The 23,262-nt window shown below is 42.6% G+C and overlaps 1 protein-coding gene across 4 annotated transcripts in view; it reads left to right on the top strand.

The window, feature by feature from the left end:
* PRKAG2 (protein kinase AMP-activated non-catalytic subunit gamma 2) overlaps positions 1 to 23,262 on the top strand; it is a 1,661,435-nt gene that overhangs the window by 372,796 nt on the left and 1,265,377 nt on the right. Inside the window, exon 1 of one of the 4 annotated variants that reach the window (XM_078663219.1) lies at positions 17,840 to 17,939. The exons of the other annotated variants lie outside the window; for them this stretch is intronic. Coding sequence (XP_078519345.1) covers positions 17,901 to 17,939 — 39 coding nt within the window. The 5' untranslated portion in view covers positions 17,840 to 17,900. Of the gene's footprint in view, positions 1 to 17,839; positions 17,940 to 23,262 lie in introns of those variants that run through there. 4 annotated transcript variants of the gene reach the window in all.

Here is a 23,262-nt window from a genome sequence, read left to right as displayed (position 1 = left end):
GTCAGGCAGCCGGCAGCAGGGAGACCTGGCACGCGGGAACGTGCGAGGCAGGGGCAGGAGGTAGGCAGCAGGGAGACCTGGCAGGCAGGCGTTAGGCGTCAGGCAGCAGGGGTCCCTGGTACACGGGGACCGTGCGACAGGTGGAGCGACCAGGAGGAGGAGCTGCCACTGCCCCAGAGTACACATCCTCTAATTTCGAGCTGTTCCTTCCATCACACGTTCAATAGAGGCCCTGCAAAAATGTAATCCCCAGCCCCCGTAGCTGCTGAGATGCCTAACTACTTTTAATACTAGGCTCTGTTCTATGTTCCCGAACTCAAGGCTGTGAATCAGCTCTCTAGTAACACCATTAGCTCACACAAACATGTACCTGCTGGACAACATGCAGGCCAAATAGCCTGGTTAGCAGTAAATACCCCGACTAGACCTCCAGTCACACCTAAAAAACATATAAGACATCTAATTATCCAAAGGTAAAACATAAATTATATGGCCCTGCCTAGTACTTGCTACAACTCAAAAAACACCACCAGACTGAAATCTCTGATGGAATCCAGGATGAGAAGGTGTGTGCAATAGATACATGAATAGCCTAACATGGCAATTACCCTTGCGAGAGTGTCAATGTGGTCAAGAAGTGCGGATGTTGATGTTCTAAAATATTTAGCTGACTCCTTTGCAGGCATCTTTGTTCACATTACAATCTTCTTTATTTTAATGAGAAGCACTACCTTCATTTGTAGTGATAATAGCGATACCCTGTAAAGTGCACATTACTGCTTCAATTATCTCGTGATGCTAAAAATTGTGTTACGAAATTGCAACACAGAAATTGTCAGCAAATATGTTAATGTTAACAGCTGTGATAATTAGATTCTCTTACTCGCTTATTCTCCACTGGAGGCCTCTTGCTGCTAATCACTTCATTAAACTCAATGCAAGCCTGTCAGTGGAATCAGCGTGCTTCACTGGTGGGAAAAGAAAAAGAACTGAAAATGAAGTGGAACCAATCGGATCACAGATCCAGCAGCTAATATTGAGCCAGATCCAAGCCAGCCTCAGCGAAGCGTGCTTTGTCCCAGTCCAATTGGTAACTGTAATTGTGATTGTATTTATATAGTACTTACTACCCCTGGCGAGGCATTTACACGCTTTTTTGTAAGGAACACGCTACTATGGAACCCAAAGGTGGATTAGTAGAGGGAAATGTATATCTTTTTTGGTAGCCATGGGAGTGATAGACATGTAAGTCTGTTGGTTGGATGAATAGGATAAAGGCGGGATAGAGGAGGGAAGAGTTTAAGTAAGGATATTTGGGAGCACATAGTAGTCAATCCAATTCAATTCATGAAGCTTTATTCGGCACATATAAAATGACCATAAAAGCACATACAAAATAGGTCACACATAGTATAAAAATATACATCAGATTTCAGGGCAGTGAACAACCAGAAAAATACAAACATGATTGTTTAAAAAGGCATACTTTTTCTAATATTAGTACACTTAATTAAAAATGTTGCAGTATAAAAACAGATATCAACAGATTGTAAGTTAAAAAGTAGACTCATTGCCTGATTAACTGTGCGTACGCCATGTTTAACAAACATGGGTTTCAAATAGGCAATACGCAGGTTCGTGTACAGTTTACAAAACAGTAGAAAGTGCATAGTGCTCTGTTTGGATACGCCATCATACATACATGGCCCTAGTGGATGTCTCTTGAGATTCGGCAGAGCCACTAGGTGGTGTGCTTTCCCGAACCTCAGTCTGGTCAGCACAAACTTGTGGGATGGTCTTGTCACCCCTACCAAATAATTGGGAAAACCACCAACAGTGATATAACGGTTATAAAACATAACAAATGTTAAAGATCCATAGGCTAGAGCTCGTTTCTTTGATTTATAAGCCAGGAATTTAGCTTTAAACTCTGTTTTGGGTATCTTAGAAGCTGCACTGGGGTCAGTCAGGACATTTATATGGAATATCTCTGAAAAACAAACAATGACATATTTTAACCAGGATATGTTTAAATGTTTATCCAATGAGATACAATCCTCAATAATCGATCTGTTAAAAGTTTTTTCTTCCTGAAGCCAAATTGACCGCCAAATCATAAGTGGTCTCAGGGATAACAGATCCGTTAGAAAATTGATATCCAATTCCCGGCGAATTAACTCGGTTGGGGCAGAAGTTGGTAAAGACAGGAGCTTTTTTTAAAAAGAATTTTCCTCCTGCTGCAAAGGGTGGTCACTTCTGTGACCCCATACACCTGCCCCATAGAGAGCAATGGAAATACATCTTGCTTGATATATTTTAAGCATGTCTCTAGTCCGTCTGTCCCCCACCTTAGCAGCAAATCTAAAGACGCCATGGACACTTTTAGCCATTTTAATACGAATATTACTAAATTCATCGGACCATCTTCTATCTTTGGAAAAGGTTATACCAAGATAGCAAAATTTGTCTACTTGTTGCACCTTGACCTGATCTATGAAAAAGGTGTTTTGGAATTTGCTTCTTGCCCCGAATGTCATTGTCTGCGTTTTCCCCTTATTAATGATTAGTTTTCTATCATTGATAAAGTCAGAAAATCTATTAAATAGACGCCGTAGACCCAAAGGGGTTCTAGAGAGCAGAACAGCGTCGTCCGCGTACAACAACACGGGGACAGGTACACCTTTGATCTGGGGGGCATCAGCTTTGACATTTTTTAAAATCACATCGATACCATTGATAAATAAAATAAAAAGTAGGGGGGCCAAAACACAGCCCTGTCTAATCCCTCTTTTTACATTAAATGTTGGGGTGCATTCACCTTTAACACCATAACGCACAGATGTTTGTAGTTTCCCGTACAGCCTAGCGAGGAAAAAAATGATACCCTCTGGTGCTCCTAGCTGTAGCAAGGTTGGCCACAAAATAGAGTGGTCAACCATGTCAAAAGCACTACTCAGGTCTGCAAAGCAAAGATACAACGATTTTTGTTTAGCTTCAGTGTATTTCCCGATCAGTAAATCAAGGTTTATACACTGATCTAGTGTTCCCCTACCCTTTCTAAAACCATACTGGCTGTCGGCAAGAATACCCTCTTGCTCCACCCATTCCTCTAGCCTAACCAGCATGACTCTACTCAAGATTTTAACTGAGGAGTCAAGAAGGGAGATGGGGCGGTAGTTTTTCACATCAGATCGGCTACCCTTTTTATTATATATTGGGATGATGATAGATTCCCCCCATGATTTGGGTGCCTCATTACATATTGCGGCGTTAAAAGTGATAGCCAAAATGGGACTCCACATCTCAGGTGCTGTTTTAAAAACATCCACAGGGACTCCGTCAGGGCCCTGGGCTTTCCTCCCCTTACTAGCACGTATGGCAAGTTCAACTTCTGTGGCCGAAAATTCTAAAGGTAAAGCAGCCCATCCTCCAGGGTTGGGGTCCACACAATTATTTGAATCAAAAATGGTTGAAAAATGGGCAACCCAGCCATCGCTCGTAATATTCGAGGTTAGCTCTAGCATATTTTCATCTTTCAGAAAAGGAGAGTTAATGGTAGCCCAGAACAGAGTGGTGTTAGATAATTCAGCGGCTTGGTTAAGAGAATCCCAGGCCAACTGCTGTAGCTCAGTCCTTCTCCGTTTCAGAGCGCGCTTGTAATCTGTTCTTAGCATACTTATGAAGTTAGCGTCCCTCGTTTTTTTTATGAGTGCATGTTTTAATTCAGTTAATAACCTAGTGCATGTGTGGTCAAACCAACCTGGGCCATTTTTAGTCTGAGCGCGTTTGGGCCTAGTGAACCTGGCATCAATGAATTTGTTAATATTGTTAAAAGAAGATAAGACCTGCAAGTGATCGTGGTCATTGTCAAGGATAAAAGTAATATCTAGCATACAGTCCCTGACAATGGAGCTAATTAGGTCATTGGCTTTGTCCCCTGCCCATCTTAATCTGACCCCATTGGGTCTATGTGGTTCCACATTATTGACTGTAATGCCTGTTTTGACAAAATTTCCAGCCCAGAAGGTTGTTTCCAGGATGATACAATTATGATCACTAATCGGAGTTTCTACAATCCTTGGAACAGCACAACGAGAATTGATGTTAGAGGAAATGACAACATGATCGATAACAGAACTAGAATGCCCGTTATTAAAGGTAGGAATAATTTCACCTTCTTTGCCATTGGCAAAGCCCAAAATTTCCAGGTCATAGCAGCCCATAAATGAGTTTAAAACCTCACCATAGCTGTTATGGCCAAAATGCAGATCGTCAAATCCGGCATTATTTGTGAACCCACAGACTTTTTGGGTAGAGAATTCACATAAAGAAATGTTAAAGTCACCGACCCATATAAAATCAAAACAAACATTTACTTCTGAAATTAACTTTTCGATAGTACTTGCCAGATCAGATATTACTGTAACCTTTGAGCTATCAAAAATATTATTATAGTAGTTTAGCAGTAAAATATTTCGTCCTTGGTCCTCATATAACCAAAGAATCTGCACATGTGCTCCCACAGTTATATACCTCTTAACTACAATCGGACGATTAATAGACAGAAGTATCAGTAGGCCACCTTTAGCTCTCCCCGGTCCAGTCCCCTGCGCCGGAAGATTATACGAGACAAACCCGTCAAAGTTAACATCGTCCCGGCACCAGGTTTCTTGGAGGCACAGTATATCATAGGCATTAATCACATCCGACCACCCTAAGGCATTCCCCTTTGATTTCAGCCCTGCAATATTCTAGCTAGCGATTGTTATCCCTTTGCCACCTGTCCCAGTACTAACAGATATTACAGTTCCATTGCTAACATTTTCCTCCCTTTGGTTTCCACTAGGCAGGACCCTAGGGTCATTAATCAAATCTAGGTTTACCACCGGGATCAGCTCGACTACCATAGGATTATCACTAACCTTGCCCACCAATGCATCTGTAGTCTCACACATGGGGGGTTCTGGAATCAAGATCACCTCGTCTACCATAGGATTGTCTCCAGCCTTGCTCATCGATGCATCTGGGGTCTCACACAGGGGGGCTCATGAGCCTGTTGAAGTCAATCGTTGGTGTCTAGGCTGCTTAGTACATGGAATTGATTTTGCAACTGGATATCCAGACCGGGCCTATATATGAATGGCAATTGCCTATGCCTAGTATTCCTGTTATCATTGGGGATAGCTTTGCTGAGGTGGCTATAGAAATAACCAAGTGGGCGGGCGTAGACATTATTATCAGCAAACGATAGGGATGCTGCTCTCAGCAAAACAGTAGCAGCATGTTGGGGTGTTTAAAATTAATGATTACACAATCGCCCCTGCTACTCTTTATGGAATTGCCGATCCAGTTGACCCTTCTAGTTGTTAAAATCTGATCAGAATATTCAACTGGAAACCCACATTGCCTATGTAACCAAGAGACTGTTTTGTTTTTTAGGGAGTCATGTGATTCTTTTTGGGGCTGGGTCATGCTAGTTTCAACGGGCGGTACATCAGTTAGGACAACAACGTAAGGGGCACAATCTGGGGGAAGAGTGATAAAACGCTTCCTTCTCACTTCTGTCCACCCTTCTGTATTCTCAGCCACAGTAGTGCTCTTATTTACCTGACCAATGCTAGGTGGACTAGCTTGAGTCGCTGTCACATTAACAGTATGCCTCCCCTCTACTGGGGGTTTTTCCTCTGCGCTCACACTAATGCCCCTCTCAGTGGTCTTAGATTTTCCGGCCAGAGCAATGTGAGAGTCCAAAAGGCCTCCTAATCTGACTACTTCGGCAGAAAGCATATCTAGTTTAGCCTCTAAGGGTTTAATAATACTTTCTAGTTTGGCATTGATGATGTTAACCAATAAATCTAATTGGCCAGTATTCAGTTTAGCAGTACCTTCCTTTTCTGTATCATCCTCCTCCCTTGCTGTACTTTTAGGGGGGGTTCCAACTCTTTTTTATTCCCGTTTCCCCCACGTCTGGTTGGAACTTTTCTACAGGCTCTGACTACTCTACGTGGTGGAGAGGCATGTACTGAAGTATTAGAGGAATCCGGGGAGTCGTCCAACACAAACTGGCTAGATGCTACTAATACAGGGACCTCATTATCCACATTTTCCGCCTCGTAGCTATCATCTAATGCAGATACTCTCAAAGGGGTTGACAAGGTCGGTGGGCTACCACGTCCTAGCGATAGTCGCCGATCATTGTTGATTTTCTTAACTACTTTGACTAGATAATTATCCAGTGTGGCAGGCACTAGGGTTTTTTTCGCTGATTTTTGTTTGGACATTATGAAAAACCACCTACAGAACTTTCAAGCTATATTAAAAACCGAAAGCTAACATGAATTATGCAATGCAGTTATATTACACAATTATAACGTGTTGAGGTCTTTAAAATGATATATTTAAATGTCTCACAGATTGAGCGAAGCAGGCACTAGATGTCAAAAGCCAGGGTTTATGGCCCAGCCCAGCCTCGTCCTGCCCCGGACTGCCACAGACTGTCCCGCCCTTGTCCCGGGCTTCTCCCGGCGCCGCCCGCGCGCGTCCCATGATGCCGGAGGCGTTCCTCGGTTTTCAAGCACCTCTGGGCGCTCCGATGTCGTCACTCGTGCGCCGAGGCCGCCGGGGCACCTGGGGATTGTAGTCCCTGCCCTCGCGGCGGCGTTGTAGGTAGGAGAAAGCCGTTCCCCTCACGGCAGTATGGACACGACCAGGGCTCCTGGGCACCAACAAGGCGTTCCCCTCACGGCAGGAAAACTGTAAGATGAAGCTTTTTCGCCCTCCAGCGCTTTCAAAAGGGCTCCCACTGAGCGCTCGACGCTCCTCGGTTTTCGTAGTAGTCGAAGAAGTTTGGGATGAGTCAGAGAGCCTGTTAGTTGGAAATACCTTGTAGATTTATGATACAGTCTGCAGGCATCCATCTATTAGTTGCACATATTTGTGAGTTATGTTGACTGAAATTCAAACTACACCACACACCAGATAAATGTTGAAATATATCACACGAGGAGGGGCAATAGAACTGTATTATCTGTAGTTTGCAAATTAATTAGCGCCAAGACACCTTCGGGTATATGTTGCGCTTTATAAATGTCAATAAATAAATAAATAAATAAATAAACTGTGGTAGACATTTTAGGCTAGAATAAAGCAGTGGTTTACAGCTTTCATGGACTCCTGAATGCATAGATGCAAGTCCATCAACCATCTTGAATAAGTCTTGACTTATACAAAGATCTGTCTGCATGGAGCTACACCACCCAACCACAGGCCCCACGAAAGTTAAACAAAGTGTTTTTTTTAATTATTCCTCATTCACATCAGACGACAGTGAGCATACTAGCCACCCGTACAGTTCCACGTTATTGGAGAAACATAAGCTGGTGTACGGGAAAAGCTAGCGGGAAGAAGAAATAAACACCTCCGCCTACCGGTACCTCAGTGGACTAGACCAACTCAGACCCAAAGGAAAGGGGCACGGTCACACTCTCATGTGGTCCAGGTTACCCTGGCGAAGTTAATGTTGGCAATGGAGGAAACGAGGATGTGAAGCAAAGTGTTATTGAAAGGCTCACAATGGCAATACTGTAACATTTACTGTAGTCCAAGAGAACCGAGATTGGACATCAGAAACACTACCACCGGTTTTCACACTTCACGAACTCATCCAACGGTAAATATCAACATTACGGACTGCTGGCAGAAAGGTGATTTGCTTTGATTTGTTTAATTCGAATTAAGAAGAAGGTCTTGGGCCATGCTGAATTATGTTTATGCTTTGACTTCATGATCAGTCATCACCACCTCCCTCCAGGCCATCACAGACACTGTCACTAGCCCTGAACGGAGGTAGTCACTTTACTTTCTGACTGGTGTTCAAGATTAAAAACCTACCCGTTACCTTGGCAGGGTCAAGAAGTGTTATATAAAATGATATACAAAGAGTGGCTACTTAATCAACAACCCAGAAAATTATTTAGGCTTCACAATTGATATGAAAAGGGCTATATGGTTTCTTACTGTCAATTCCAAGTGGACCCAACACAAATGCCTCATTTAAGAGACCATCATTACTCTGTTCTAGCCTCATCCTATCCGTAGACTTGGTGAAGTTTTAACACTTTAGTAGTCACTTCATAAGTGCTAGAGTTAACCTATGATTGGGATTTTCCAACTTCTGCTTGTAAGCAATGTGCATGCACCACAAGGTCTGTCTGTCCATATAAGCAATTATTCTAATGCCATTTAAATAGCACTTAATAAGTCTTTACTGCTACTTAAAATAACCATTTTTAGCAACCTTATAATAATGAAAGAGTAAGGGTTTAAACTTACGCTTTGCAGATGACACACAGCTCCTTGGTGGAGGTTTATAACAAACTGAGCTATATTTCAAGGTACATAACATTTGACCTGCAGGGACAAAATCCTCAGTAGCCCTCCGACCTGTCCACATAAAATACAATCTGTGACCTGTATGTCACTCTTTGAGCTTTGCAGCAGGCACATTAACCGTCTATGCTGTTTTAGGGTGGATTAAACTTGTTGCTAGTCTGCACACAGATTTCTCTAGCAAATGCATTAACTAAACTTATTTTATTTACACTCTGGAAATTTCTGGGTAAATAAAGATCTCTCCAGAAGGTGTTTAAACTGTAGGATATTTTAAAATGCAATCTGTGTTGACTATATAAATATGTCAAAACAGATGTACTAGTACTGTTGTCCTTGTTCACAATTTCTTAGGGGCATAGCTTTTAAAAATAAATGTAGAAGTAACCTGTCAGACTCCATTCCTCATCAGTCACCTCGTGTGCCTCCGCCCCTTTCTTCTGTCACACCTTCACACCCAATGTATGGGATCCCGGAATAATTTGTTTCCTTTTCCAATATTGGTTTTTAGTTTTGAAAAAGAATTGGTCGGTACCAACCAGAGCTTTGATGAGAGGTCATTTCAGCAGATTTCCACTTGGCCAAAAGGCGACTATCTTCTTCATCTCAGTTTACTAGTCGCCTCAGCTCAGGGGCGTATCTTGGTCAGTAAGACTGGGGGGTGTGAGGTTCAGATTTTCTGACAATCACGCTGACACTTAATGTTAGAATAGATTATCCTACAAGCAGGGTGGATGAAAGGGACTACAGTGGCAGTGGAAAGGGAGACGAAAGCTGATTCTTAGGGGCATTTAGTGAGAGAAAATACAATATTTTGTAAAGTATCCAAAATGTATGAAGTCTCAAAACAGTGAGAGAGAGTGTGTTTGCTTTTTTTGTCTGTGAGTAAAAATTGCTGGGGAAATCTCACATACGCCTCCCCTTACCTGACTCAAAGCACCTGTACCCAACTAATAAGCAGAAACTACATTTATTAGGGGAGGTGTAACACCCTAAATACCCCTTCATGATGCTACCCCTACCTCAGGGTGAGTAAGCCTAGGACACAATGTATTTTCACTAGTTTTTGTACAGCAATTTTTGCACAGCATCTAAAATGCGACCCAGCTGTGTTCATGCTCTGTGACTGATAATTTAATCTGAAACAGTAAAAAATGAAGTTTCGAAGGAATAGAAGACTTCTTGTCCCATTGATTTTAATGAGGCAGGATTCCATTTGCGCAAACATTCAAATACCTGCAAATGCAGGTATGGAGACCTGCAAGAGACATAAGACCTCACCCGCTGCATTTGCATTGGCTGAACACCCATAGCCCAGCCTCTTTCTACTAAAGCAACAGAAGGTGAGCTTTAGTGTTTTTCATATTCTTTGGCATATTGCGGATTGAGCGAGTATGCAGCAACCTCCTGGACTGGTTTCCCACCATGTGATATTCACAAAGTAGAAACCTGCAGCTTCTACTTTGAGAATTCAACCTACCCTCTTTGTGGTGGGTGTCAGTATTTTCTAAATGGTTTGCAATCCTATTAGATGTAGCAGTGCGCAGTTCATAGATACATAGTCTTGAAATTCGCAAGGAAATGCGTGATTCCTCTTTCACGCTCCTGCTTCCTTGCAAATTGCTCAACTTACGTTGCAAATCCATTTGCAACTCGTAAATTACTGTTAGTATATTGCATGTTTGGTCTTTGTAATCGCACAGCCTACAATGTTGTACATCACAGGCTATATAAACACAAAAACCAAGACTACATCATACACTGAGTCCAGAGAAACAAAGATTGTGCCTACGTTTAAGAGCCAAAATGTTCCTCAATAACGGGAAAACTTTGATTATAAACTGCTCTGTCAAAACAAAAAGTCTTAAACCTTATATGCTGATTCAAAGGCACCCAGTGCGTCAAGGCAAATGCCAGTGTAGTGTATTCATGTGAGTTTAATACTGGCCACTAGACCCGTCCATGCAGTTCAATCCATTTATCTATTTATAATAACGCACATTCTAAAGCTCTCACTTTGTTCATACACAACCATTGCTCCATGTATCTGTCTCATGCATCTCTTTTTTTAGTTCTCGCCTGTGTCTGCGCATGCGCTAGCTCCTGTGCTCATGCTTGTGAGAGATTTTGTATTCCACAAGGAACTTGGAGCCTGCACATTGCATATCATCTGTGAGTTTCATTTTCACTCTCATTTGCTGTTTTCTAATTGGGCAGCGCAAGTCTACATCACTTCCTTTTCTTTTGGCTGGAACACAGACCAAGTACTGATTGCCTCCTCTGGGTTAAGGTCCTTCCGCGGCTGGCACTGTGACTGAGGAACTATTTTTTTCTTTTCTATCTTTCCCTGCCATCCTTGTTCATCTTGCTGCTTTCCTCGCACTCTTCTGTCCGTGTTGCTTCTTCCCCTCCCACCACCACCCATGTTCCTACTTCCCACTCTCATATGCCATTGTCTGTGTTTTCTATTCCCCTCCCACCTCCCTCTGTTGCTTATTCCCCTCCGACCCCCACAATCCATCTTGTTTCTTCCTCTCCCATCCTGCCTGTTACTTTTTCCCTCCCGCACCTGTCCATGTTTCTTATTCCCCTCCCTGTCTTTTTCTTATTCCTCTCCCACTCCCCAACCATGTTGCTTATTCGCCTACCATCCCATCTGTATTGCTCATTCTGCTCTCACCCACCTATCCATGTTGCCTATTCCTCTATCACCCTCCTCCGTGGTGCTTATTACCCTGCCGCTGCCCCTTGCTGCGTTGCTTGTTCCCCTCCCATTCCCTTGTTGTCCTTGATGATTTTTGCCCTTCCCCCAACTACCATAAGGATAAAAAGGATATGAAATGGCTTTTTTTTTTTACTATTCTGTTCCCTACCGTTGCCCACCCCAACCTGATTGACAAAACCAATAACTCTCCCCTAGGTAAGACCTATTAGCTTTGACAATGCTTGTTTAATTGTGTCACTATCAATCACGTGATTGTCTTGTAGTTCCGTCAACACCTAGTTTAGCACACACGTAGTGAGTGGCTGACTCAAGCCAATTATAGATCATGGTGGTCAGAGTGGACACGGAAAGGCCTGGCAGGAAGGGGTTCGACGTCACGGTGGGCGCGTGGGGTCGACGGCCGGCGGCCGTCCGAACCACGCCCAGGCAATAAATCACCCGCACCTCGGCGGAATTTCCGCCGCGGTGAAAGGGTTAAACTGTAGAAATGGGGGATTTTCTGCCATTAGAATTTCTGCTTCGAAATTCTGTCAAAAGATAGAACTAAGTAATTGACACACATGGAGACCAATTTTTGTGTGAGAGAACAACTGTAACAAGAGCATAGTATTTATTTTGTTTTATCAGCAAAACGGAACCATTGATTTTCCTGCAAAAAATAGATAATAAAGGTATTTCACCATAAGATAAACCATGCTTAGATATCTTTTTACAAACAGATACCAATCCCAAAAAAACACACCCCTTGCCCAGAGAATGGTTGTTTTTTACAAGCTCTTCATCTCGTTTGACATGAGTGCGTCTCGTGTACATTGTTGTGTCCTATATTGCTGACCATGCCATCCTCCCTGGTGTGGACAGATATTCTCCAGTGCTGCTGTGTCCCTCGTTATGGTCCTTCAAGAACTCCAATACTTCCTGGAATGATCATGCGGATGGCTGGCATGGCACCACTAGTGTGTGCTACCATTTTTGGGGATTTTTTTGTTTGTCTTACTTTTACTTCGGATCCATTGACTTTAGATGGTTGCCATCGGATCCAACCTTGAATTAGGACAGGAAGGATAGATAGATGGATAGATAGATAGATAGATAGATAGATAGATAGATAGATAGATAGATAGATAGATAGATAGATAGATAGATAGATAGATAGATAGATAGCTAGATAGATAGATAGATAGATAGATAGATAGATAGATAGATAGATAGATAGATAGATAGATAGATCGATAGATAGATAGATTGATTTTATGCTGATCTGTCAAGCGTGTGGCTCCAAAAAAGGGGTGGTCCCAAATGTGAAATTTCCTATGTTAATTTCCATAGGATGATTGGCTTTCTGAAATAGAAAAAATAGCTGAACCGGATTTCACTAAACTTGGCAAAAAGTTAAAACGTTGGACAAAATGTGTCTTTTTTAGGTTTTGCCTACAACGCACATGCGCTGTCAGCAAAAGCTATTGTTATGAAAAAAAACATTAAAATTAGCTTAGAGCCCGTCCATTACTTAGCAATACCTACCATTATTTGGCTTCCGCTCCACTCTCGTTTCCTTGCTGCTTCTTACTGGTCTCACCTCCTGTTTCCTGCTGGCTGCTCATCTCTTACTGCAGTCTTCTGTTCGTGCCACGAAGCATGAACCTATCACTTCTTCTTGTGGAGGCCACTGTTCTTTCATTAGCTGCACTCTTCAAAATGTACTTTTTTTTTATTTTGCCTTTGCACTTTATAAGACTTTATGGGCCCACAGCCCACCTCCGCCATACGTTTACCCCCGTTGTCTGTTTTCCACACCTACAGCCCCCACACCGTTTCCCCATGCTGTCCAAGTTCTCTGTCCATTTTTACCCCAAACCGTCAATTTTCACCCCCATCCCGTCCATTTTCACCCCTGCCTCTGCACTGTTATTACACATATGGACCAGCTGCATGGGTTGCTGTGCAACATGTTTTAGAAGAAAATAAACGACCCACCTTTGAAACGTTGGCTCTCCAGGGAGGGGGTCTCTCAGGTCATGTGTGCGCATGAAAACAGGAGTTGTGCAGTCGCTGTAAGAAGTTTAATAAAAGTGCCTTCCCAAAGGAACAGAACACCGAAAGGAATCCCCATGTAAGCAGGAAAAGGAACATTCTGCTGTTAAACCTTGCTCATGCATATCCTGGCAATATGAGCCCAAATACACTGCAAAGTCTACTTACAGATCTGTAGATTGTTCTGGTGCTTATGTGACCACCCCTGTAGTAGCCAAGGTGTGCTGAGTGACCATAACAAGAAATTTTAGAAGCACAGCAAATACAGACAACCACCAGAAGCTTAGTGCCACATGCCTTCCCCAACACCCTAGATAGCAATCAGCCTACAACAAATACACACTAGCCTAGAGAGCTCGGTTTCAAAACTATTTTAGATGCATATCTACGAATTTTGGGAGCACAATAAAGCATGCCCTTGTCACCACACAGAAGTAGCATACCCATGTCACCACACCGAAAAGGATTATTAATAGCAGCCAATGCTTCCAAGGTAAAGGTATCAAGGTAAGAGTAAACATGGAATTCCAAGAGCTAAAGCAAAAGCCAATAGGTTTTGCCTCTGTAAATATCTATTGGTTTTGTTGATGTATTTTTAGACAAGTTGCACTGCAGTGTGAGCTGCTGTGCAACATAGCCTAAAGTAGGAAAACAGCACTATAACAGCATCATTGTGCTTTTTTTCCTTTTAAGACGTTGCACAGCAACATATGGTGCTGTGCAGTATGTGAAAAATCAGCGCGGGGGAGATAGGAGGTTAAGCAACACATAGGCAATATGGCTTCAAGTTGAAAAAAAGCGCTATGACTGTCAAAAAGTTTGGACTCTTGGTATCCAGATATGCTCTGACCGACTAATTTAATGTGGACTTGTCAATCCTGATTAGCTTTCCACAACATGAACACAATGTTGTGGCAGCCATTACAGGATCAGGGACATACAACCTGAAATTACATTTTGAGAAAAATAAAGAGCAGGGTGAGCTCATCCTGACCCCCCAGTGTCATGACCCTCTTGATTGAATAGACAAAAATGTATAGCATAATGTGCCCGCCAGGACATGGTCCCCTTGAAATACATTCTAGTGATGGCTGGGTTTTTATGGTCTCAAAAAGGAACAGTTTGTGGTGTTATATTCATTTTAGGAACTCTATTGAAATAACTTGTGATTTTACCATGTAAAAAAAATGCTGACCCTATGCTGGGATTTGATGAACCATGTTTGAAAGAAAATTATTTTCTCTCGAGATTTTCTCATGGAGATTATGGAAGGTGCTCCAGAAGCAACAATAAGGGTACATTTTGTACACGGTCATTCTATCTTCCTCAGCAATGTGAGAATAGAATCTGAGATTCTGAGTAAAACAAGTTCTTTAATTTGATTCATTTTGATCCCCCAGTGCTCTAATGCGGCTTCCCATAGTGTTCTAATGAACAACTAGAGTGCCTACGTCCTGTGTTTATGATAAACTTGTAGCACACTTGAATTCCATTCTGATGGAATCAGCTGATATGAGGTCACATTTTCTATAAACCTTAAATATCTTCCTCATCAATATCAGTAAAAAAAATGTCTGGCATGCTGAGTGAAACACATACTTCGAATACCCGTAGCAACCTGTCAGTTGATTCACCAGTGTTTTACTTCAGCTTCCCTACAGTGTTATAATTTACAGCTACCATGGGAAAATTGTGTATTTATGACAAACATGTGGGACACCTGAATGCCATCTTGATGGAATCAAAGCTGTAGAACTAAAAGCATTTCTAGACAGGATATTGCAGTAATGAACAAAAAGAGGGGTTTCTTTTTGTCACAGAAATTTGATTTAGTGTTCTAGAAATCTAAAATCAAGATATATTTTCTTCATCATCCATGTCAGAAAAACATTCTGATATGCAGAGTTATATATGTACTTTCAGCAACTGTCTCTCGTTTAAGTCCCTTGAGATCCCTAGTGATGTACTTCACCACAGAATTCTAATGGGCAACTAACGCACTAATATTTTGAATTTGTATTTTGTTGAAATAAGACCTGTTTATTTATTTATTTTAGTTATTTTTAAAGTTTTATTTAATGAATTCAAAGTATTTCCTGAGGAACTAGCTGAAGTAAATGAACATTTCTATGTTAACGCAGGTATGAAACAGTGGCTTACAAAAAGGAGGGGAGAAATTGGTTTATAGCAGTTTGAGGCATAATGTATATTCAAAGGGGCTAAAAATAGTGAAAGAGAGAGATGCCTGCATAAGTACCCCATTCCCTTTCCACATCTGTTTACTGAGCCTACCAATCTTATCAGTCGCTTAACAGCTCCCTAATTTTAATATAGTAACATTATGGTAAACCGATAAATGTATAGCTATTGCAGAAAACAACAAAGGTTAAAGTGACGCTATAGTTAAATTATGTGCTAAGACCTTAAATTGTGTTTAAAAACAGATGTTCACTAGAAAAACAATGATTAAAGTGTTGTTATAGTGAGGTGTTTGAATGTCACATGAGCTTTCTTTAAAAACCCAAAAAGCACAGAAATTCACTAGTTGTAGTTCAGTGAACTGACTATAACCTGCACCTGCATCATACACTGCTTACAATCCCCACATATTACATCACTCCTGACATGTTAATTTGATGGGTGGAGTTTAGGTATATAAGGATACTCTTTGAGGGATTCAGGGATGGGTGGAGCTAAGAGACAGTGAGAGGTTCTAAATGGGCTTTAGAGATGATGGATGGCTGAACTTTAAGGTGTTAGGGTTTTTACGGTTCAGAGATGGGTGGAACTAAGTGGTGGTGAGATTTTGGGGGTTCACATACGGGTGGAGTTTAGTGATGGTGAAGGATTTTTAGGGTTCTGGATTGTGTGGAGTTTAGGGGTGAAGAAAGTGTTTTGGGGTTAGGGATGTGTGGAGTTTAGGGGTGATTAAGGGCTTTTAGGGAGCAGGGATGGATGGAGTGTAGTGGTAGTGAGGGTTTTTACAGGTCGGGACTGAGTGCAGTGTACGTGTGATGAGGGAGTTTAATGGTTCAGGAGAGGATGGAGTTTAGGGACTATGAGGGGGTTTAGGAATAAGGGATGAGTGTAGGTTATGGTGGATGGGGGGTTCAGGATTTAGGGATTGGTAGAGTGAAAGGATGGTGAGGAGATTTTAAGGCTCAGGGAACTGAGTTAAAAGCATCCAAATGAATTATTTTTTAGGTACCCCATATAACTCTGAAATAATGGCCTTTGAAGGAAAATGTCCTACTTACAGTCCCCCAAATGAAGAATCTAATAAAATGACATACCACCCAAGGAGAGGATCCGGTTAGGTACTTAAACGAAGGACCAGTGGAACCTTCATCATTATGGCCTGTGAGTGCCATTGTTAGCAAGCATTTCACCACCTCTGCCTGAAGCATGGAGGGACAGGCAACTGAGAGTGTATTCTTTACTGAGCATTGATTATGTGAGCTGATCGATTGTTTGATACATTTTCCCCAAAAATATAGTGCATGTGCGGGCATGTGTGTGTGTCCGCACACATACAAGCACAACAGGATACCACAAGCCCCTCCCATTCTTTGCCCTTTTATCCAAAATAATATGGCAGGTCAACTGAGACAGCACCTTTAAAAGCATTACTGTTGAGGTATGTTATGGAATTTTGAAGCTGCACTAGGTACATCCTAAAGGGGAAATGATTTTAGGAGTTACCCATATTTACGCAAACAAGTTTCACACTCCCATCTACCACAATGGTTTGTTTTAGTGCATTTGGTGTCTTTCTTGGACTTTGAATTACTAATTCTATTAAAGATTAAGGTAGGGTGGCCAGATTTTAAAAACCAGAAACCAGACATTCCATAAACATGGAATTACAATGTTGCATTAACTGAGGGGCACAGAGTGACTTCACTGACAGATTTCATCAGCATCAAAAACAAAGACAATGAGGCACTAAGGGGTAAGGTGAACGTCACCATCCACGTCATTAGTGACATGGTTTAAAGTCCTGGACATGTGTATGCTAGTTTAATTCATCCGGAGCCTTGTGTTTTTCTTTTGCTTCTTAAGTCACCACCTAATGAATTTGTGTGTTATAATCTGTTAACATTTTTTAAAACTTTTTAAATTGTATTAAAATGATTACTTTATTAATATTTAATAACAAATGTATTTTTTAATTGGTTGTTCTCAGTAGAGAACTAAATCAAATACATGTAAACTTGAAACTTGACGGCTTCACTGAATCCATTAAGTTAACACACCTTAAATAAATAATTTGATTTTACTCAAATGTGCTGTGACAAATGGTGGATGGCTTGCCACCTTGAAGAGTTAAGAAGCATCCCTGATTCATTTGTTTAATTCTAGAAAACGGACGATTGATTGGCATTGATTTTAGCACTCTTAAAAAGTCATTCTTTCTTACTATAAAAGCACGTGCCTGCGTTTGCGCTCGGAATCTGTAAGCCGAGCGCCCCGTATTCTTAGCCCGCCAAGCGTGAACGCGACAGGTTGCCGCATTCTTGTAAACGGATCCGCTCCGGGCTTGGCATGCGGCCCTGTGACAAGAAGCCGCTGCCTGTGACACCCCGGGTCCCCTGGCTGCTCGCTGCGTGCGCCTCGCTGTCGCCGCGCCGCGCAGGAACACACCCAGCAGTGACTCCCCATCTGTTGCAGCGACAACAACCGCAGCATCGATCGGCAGGGGACGGGCGGGCTGGCATGCCTCGGCGCCGGCGCCGCGCCTAATGCTGCCTCCATGGAGCTCCCCTCTCCCCCGGATGGATGCCTCCGAGATGTGAGTCCTCCTCTCTGAAATGTCACTTGACGTTTTGGCGGGCGCCGTACTTCCCGCCAGCCATCTGCATGTCAATGTCAGTCATTCAGACCGCGGGTGTGCCCGGCAGGGTGGTGGTGTTTGGGGTGTTGGCCGCGCGCACATGTTTGAGAGACTGTGGAAGGCGTGACTTCCTTGGCCAAAATGTGACACGATTTTCGCCCTGCGTTATTCTTCCAGCATGTTTGTTGCTTGTTGTTGTTTCGTGGGTGAAGTCCAGTGAAAGATTAGGTGTTGCTTTTCATGTCATCTACAAGCGATCCTTCTGTCTGCAGAGTCTGAGAGTCCGCGAGACTGACGCCTACTTGGATTTAAGGGATTTTACTCTTGCGACCACTGCTGTCCAGAGTGGAGTTTAAGGTTTTGTTTGAGGTGTAGTTCATGTTATGTGTACAAGCAGCGGAGTGTTGAGGGGAATTGGCAGGAGGGCTCTGGCTGGCGCCTGTAAACTGATCTCAAGGGAAGATTTGAGGAATCCCCTTCAGGCACATATATTGCAGGCAGCCACTCAGGCGCGCATCACACCTGGATGACGTTGCCTCAGCCACACCAGCCACCCTGTCGGAAAATGTGACTGTCTCTCTTCTTGTATTTTTCCAATTTCCTGCAGGCCAGCCTTCCTCTCTATGTGGGGACGTTTTGCTAGCATGCAGTGTTACTAAAAGGTGCTCAGAAGGCTTCTTAATACTGTATTGGTAATAAATAAACCCTATGCAGTATTTCCAAACTCCAAGTATTGACAGTGGCAGACAACACTGCAGCTGCTTCCTATGCCCGTCAAAGTGCCACATGTGAAGTAACCTGTACTCCTGATTCCATCCTGATGCTTTGATTAACTCCGACACAGGTGTGATTTTTTTTAGAGTCAAGTAAACACTGAGAGGCCTTTTCACAAACTGCATTTTGTGTTTAGTACAGGGCTCGAGTCGGGGTACCACGCGGGTGGACGGCGTCCCCCCACTTATTTTACTGGGGGGACGCCGTCCCCCCTGCCAAACAGCTGGATTTCACTTTTTGGCCTCTCTGGGACGAGGAGCTCGGCACCTTCGTGACGTCACTTCCTGTCGTGACGTCACTTCCGGTGACCGCGTCCCCCCACTTCTTTTTTTTACGACTTGTGCCCTGGTTTAGTATTACTACAATAGTACATCTGATCAGCCGTGGCCCGTGCAGGTAAGAGCGGTGGGGTCTGGTTGTAGAGAGGGGTGAGGGGGGGGGGGGGTAGGAAGGGGAGTTTCCACAGACGACCAAGACGGAACATTGAATAAAGAATTAATTTTCCGTCGTGGTCGTATGTCGAAATACCCCCCACCCGGTCCCACCGCTCTTACCTGGATGGACTGCGGCTGCTTCCAATGTACTACAAAATGCTATTTACATACCTACATGAGGAGGGTTACATTTCGCGTCTCCTGTTTTCTGTGTGTGAAGATCTCCACCCGACTGCAGTCATCCCTGCACGTGTAAGTATTTGTTTAGAAGCACTCGCGGCCGGCATGGCTTGCGGGTAGGGTGGGGGGGTGGGTGGGTCGCGCGGTGAGGGGGGTGGTTAACTTAATTTAAAAAAATGACATTTAAAAAAACTTACCTTCGCCTCTTGTCACGGAATTCCGCGTTGCGTCTCCTGCTCAGTGATCACACGAAGCAGAAGCAGGCAGCCTCCCTCTCCTCCCCTAAGCCAATCACAATGCTGCAATGGCAGGGTTGTGATTGGCTAGGCCGCAGTCCTTACACACGTCTATGGAGAGTGCTATGACTGGTTTGGTCGGCCCTGGGGTCGACCAAACAGTCAGCGCCCATAACATTGGGCTAGCCACTCCTCCCCGACCCGCCCACCTGCCCGCCCCCAACCAGGCATACCCTTCTGCTTTCTCGCAGTGCGAGGAGCAGAAACGTAAAATGGTATTTATACAAAGATCTTGTTCGCGCTATATAAAACTTTGAAAATAAATAAATAAATAAATAATACTGTTTTACGTTTCTGCTTCTCTCACTGCGAGAAAGCAGTGGAGCGACACTCCAACGCCCACGTGGAGGAGCCGCCCCTGTTTAGTAGTAAAAGTGAGAGGGACAGAGGTGGGTGGAAAATTGGGAATGCATACTACTAAAGGGCGGGATTAATGTAGAGGTAGGGAGGGATTAAGGGAGCAACATTCACCCAACCATAAAAAAGTAAGCTCATTGCTACTAACAAATTGTCATTCTATTGTTATTGCAGCCAACAAGCATTATGTAACCATTATGTCTTGCCTTTATGACGTATTTGTATTGCCAAAGGAATTGCAGGGTGGCTTAAGTAAAAAAAAAAAAAATCCTGACAAAGAGTTTAACGCAACTGACTCAATTACTGCATAATTTTGTAGGCACACACTCCACTAATGCACGCAGCTACAAAATGACACGGGTGCTTTTTTCCTTCCTAGTTACCGATCCAAGTTGAATCCGTAACTAAAAAGAAAATAATACATGCAAATGCATTTTTTAAACCAAGTGGGCAAACCAATATGGGGGAAGGTGGAGGGAATGTGGAAGCAACATGAGCTAAGGTGGTGAACCCAGAAACAACATGGGGAGATTGGGGGAATGCAGAAGCACACAGGGTAGGGTGGGCATGGAATGCAGAAGCAACACAGAGGGGTTGCAAAAGCAACAAGGAACGACTGGAAGGGATGCAAAAACAACACGGTGGGGGTTGGAGGGACCCGAATGCAATGCAGGAGTTGGGGAAAGCAATACAGAGGGCGCAGGTGTGGGGAAGCAATGGGGAGAAGGAACAGGTGAGCACTAGAGGGAGGGGTGGGGAGAAGCACCAACAGAGCAACACGGGGTGCAAGGGGAGATACGAACATGAGTGAAACTGGTCAAAACTAATGCACTTCCGTGGAGTGCTTAACACAAAAGAAAACTGTAGTGCTTGAAAGGCAAACAGTAGAAGCATAGATTGCAGCCAATCAAAGAGGCTGAATAAATGCAATGCCTCACTAGAGGGACAAACACAAGACTGACAAGGTGTAAGAAGCAGAAAAATGAGAGTGACAAGAAAATTAACCAGTAGTAAACAATGAGCGAGCTACAATTCTTCTACGTTCATAGTAATCCACAATATGTCTTGCAACAGAGAGCACATGCACTGTTTAGTGGGCTTATCCTAAAAGGGATCCAAAATAGTCATAAATGTACTCTATTTCAAAGCTCAGCACCACACATGGCCAACCACTGGTACTGCATCAGCTTCCCATAGAAAATAATGAGGTATCAACATAAAATAAATCCCCACAGAAACTAATATTAAAATATATTAAGTTAAACTGTTTAAAATATAAATAAATGGTATTTAATGTTTAAAAAATGTTAAACATAAAACATGATTATTAATTTATTTTTAACTGTTGTATTAACCTTTTTAAATGTATGAATTAGAGTAACATTAACATATAATAAAATGTTTATAATACTATTAATTCATTCTATGCATCATTTAAATACATAATAAAAATATTTTTTTACTTTAAGTTGTATTTGCTTTTTTGCCTATAAACTTCAGAAAAATAATGGGATTTTAATTTAATATATTCAAAATTGTTACAATTGTAATATAAAATCTGATTATTAATGTTGAAACATGTTATTATAGGATTTTGCATTTAAAGTGAATATATACAATTCATTAACATTAATATTTAATTAAAAATGTGCATCTAATGTTTTTAAAAAGTTTAATACACTTTTAAAGTGTTCCCTATACTTTACTATACTGAAGTTTCTGCCCAGGTTATATTATAGCATGTCATGACTCACCTGGCAGGGTATCCTGGTAATGTAGGGGTCCAGCTGAGCAGAACTGACTTGCAGATTTCTTGAATTTTATGTAGTTGTTGTGGTACATGGGGACAATGTTGTTAAGGCTCTGTATGTTTGCTTGTGGATTTTGAAGAGGGCTCGTTTGTGGATTGGGAGCCAGTGGAGCTCTTTGATGTGTGGGGTATTGTGAGTGTGATTTGTGAATTTGAGGGTAAGCCTGGCCACTTAGTTTTGTATGGTCTGGAAACTTTGTCGATTCCATGGGTATGGATGATGCTGGTGGGTGGGGTCATGTTGGCACTAAACACAGTGGGGCTCAATGAGTATCCTTGTGGAAGTCCAGAGATGAGTTTGACGACATTCGAGGTGAAGGGGCCAGGCTCATCAACTAGCTGCGTCCTGCTATAAAGGAGCAAATCCAGCAAAGTGTGTGTCCTTGGATGCCTGCTTTGTGCAATGGTTGGATAAGAATTGGATAGGAGACAATGTCAAAGGCTGCGGAAAGGTCCAGTAGGATTGCAGGGGTCTCTACCAAATGTGTGGAACGTCAAATAAGGTTGCAACAACTCAATATTAGTAACATTATGGTTGTATTTGATGTTTTTACTGACTTCCTCCCCTTTCTGGATTTCAGTAGATGGAAACATGTAGGTCTCACTTTAGAGTAACTTTACAGTCAGAAATGGTAGATAGGCAAAGGAGTTACGTTACTCAAACGTGTAAGAGTAAACTTACAAATGTAGATGTATTCATACGTAAGTTTATCTTTGTGAATAACACATGTTTATATTTACCTTCGTGAACAGACCTCTAAAATTGTTAAACTACAAGTCAGATGGCAATACCCTTACTGTGCCAGGCAGGGTGTATTGGAGACAAGATGCTATATGAGACTAAATTGTTTTTTCCTCCAACTGAACATCCCTCTTATGGCGAATCATACCACCATTCCTTTGCAATATTAACAAAAAATGAGCAGAAAGGATCGGGTGGAGGTCTTTTACATAACAGGTACTACAGCTGGGGTTGTTTCTCTGCGTCACATAATATATGCAGCATTATTATGGCAAGAACGTGGTTCCCTTGTGTTGCCACACTACTGTGGTAAGGTGCATGCAGTGGTAACACAGAGTGAAACCTGTCAGATTTCTATGGGGAATGCCCTATGTAACTTTAGTTAATGACCAGCAGAATATTTACTACCTGACAACCTACACACTTTTTTTGGGTGCGTGTGAGTCATTGTTATACTGACATATAAACACCCCTGATTTGATAATCTTCTAAAAAGTTGCAATGTGTTATTTTAGCCTTTCTGACACCAACATAGTTGGGCCTTTTAAGCTGAGTCTAGCCCCTATCCTTAATTTGAACAAGGGCTTGGGTCCACTGGGTTGTGTATGGTCATCGTGAGGTGAGGCATTGGCATGCAGCACTGTCGGCTGTGCTCCTCTTAGGGTAGTACTGCACTATCATTGAGCTT

The sequence above is a fragment of the Lissotriton helveticus genome, chromosome 10, assembly GCF_964261635.1.
Source record: "Lissotriton helveticus chromosome 10, aLisHel1.1, whole genome shotgun sequence".
NCBI lineage: Eukaryota > Metazoa > Chordata > Amphibia > Caudata > Salamandridae > Lissotriton > Lissotriton helveticus.
This window is presented reverse-complemented; position numbering and strand designations above follow the sequence as displayed.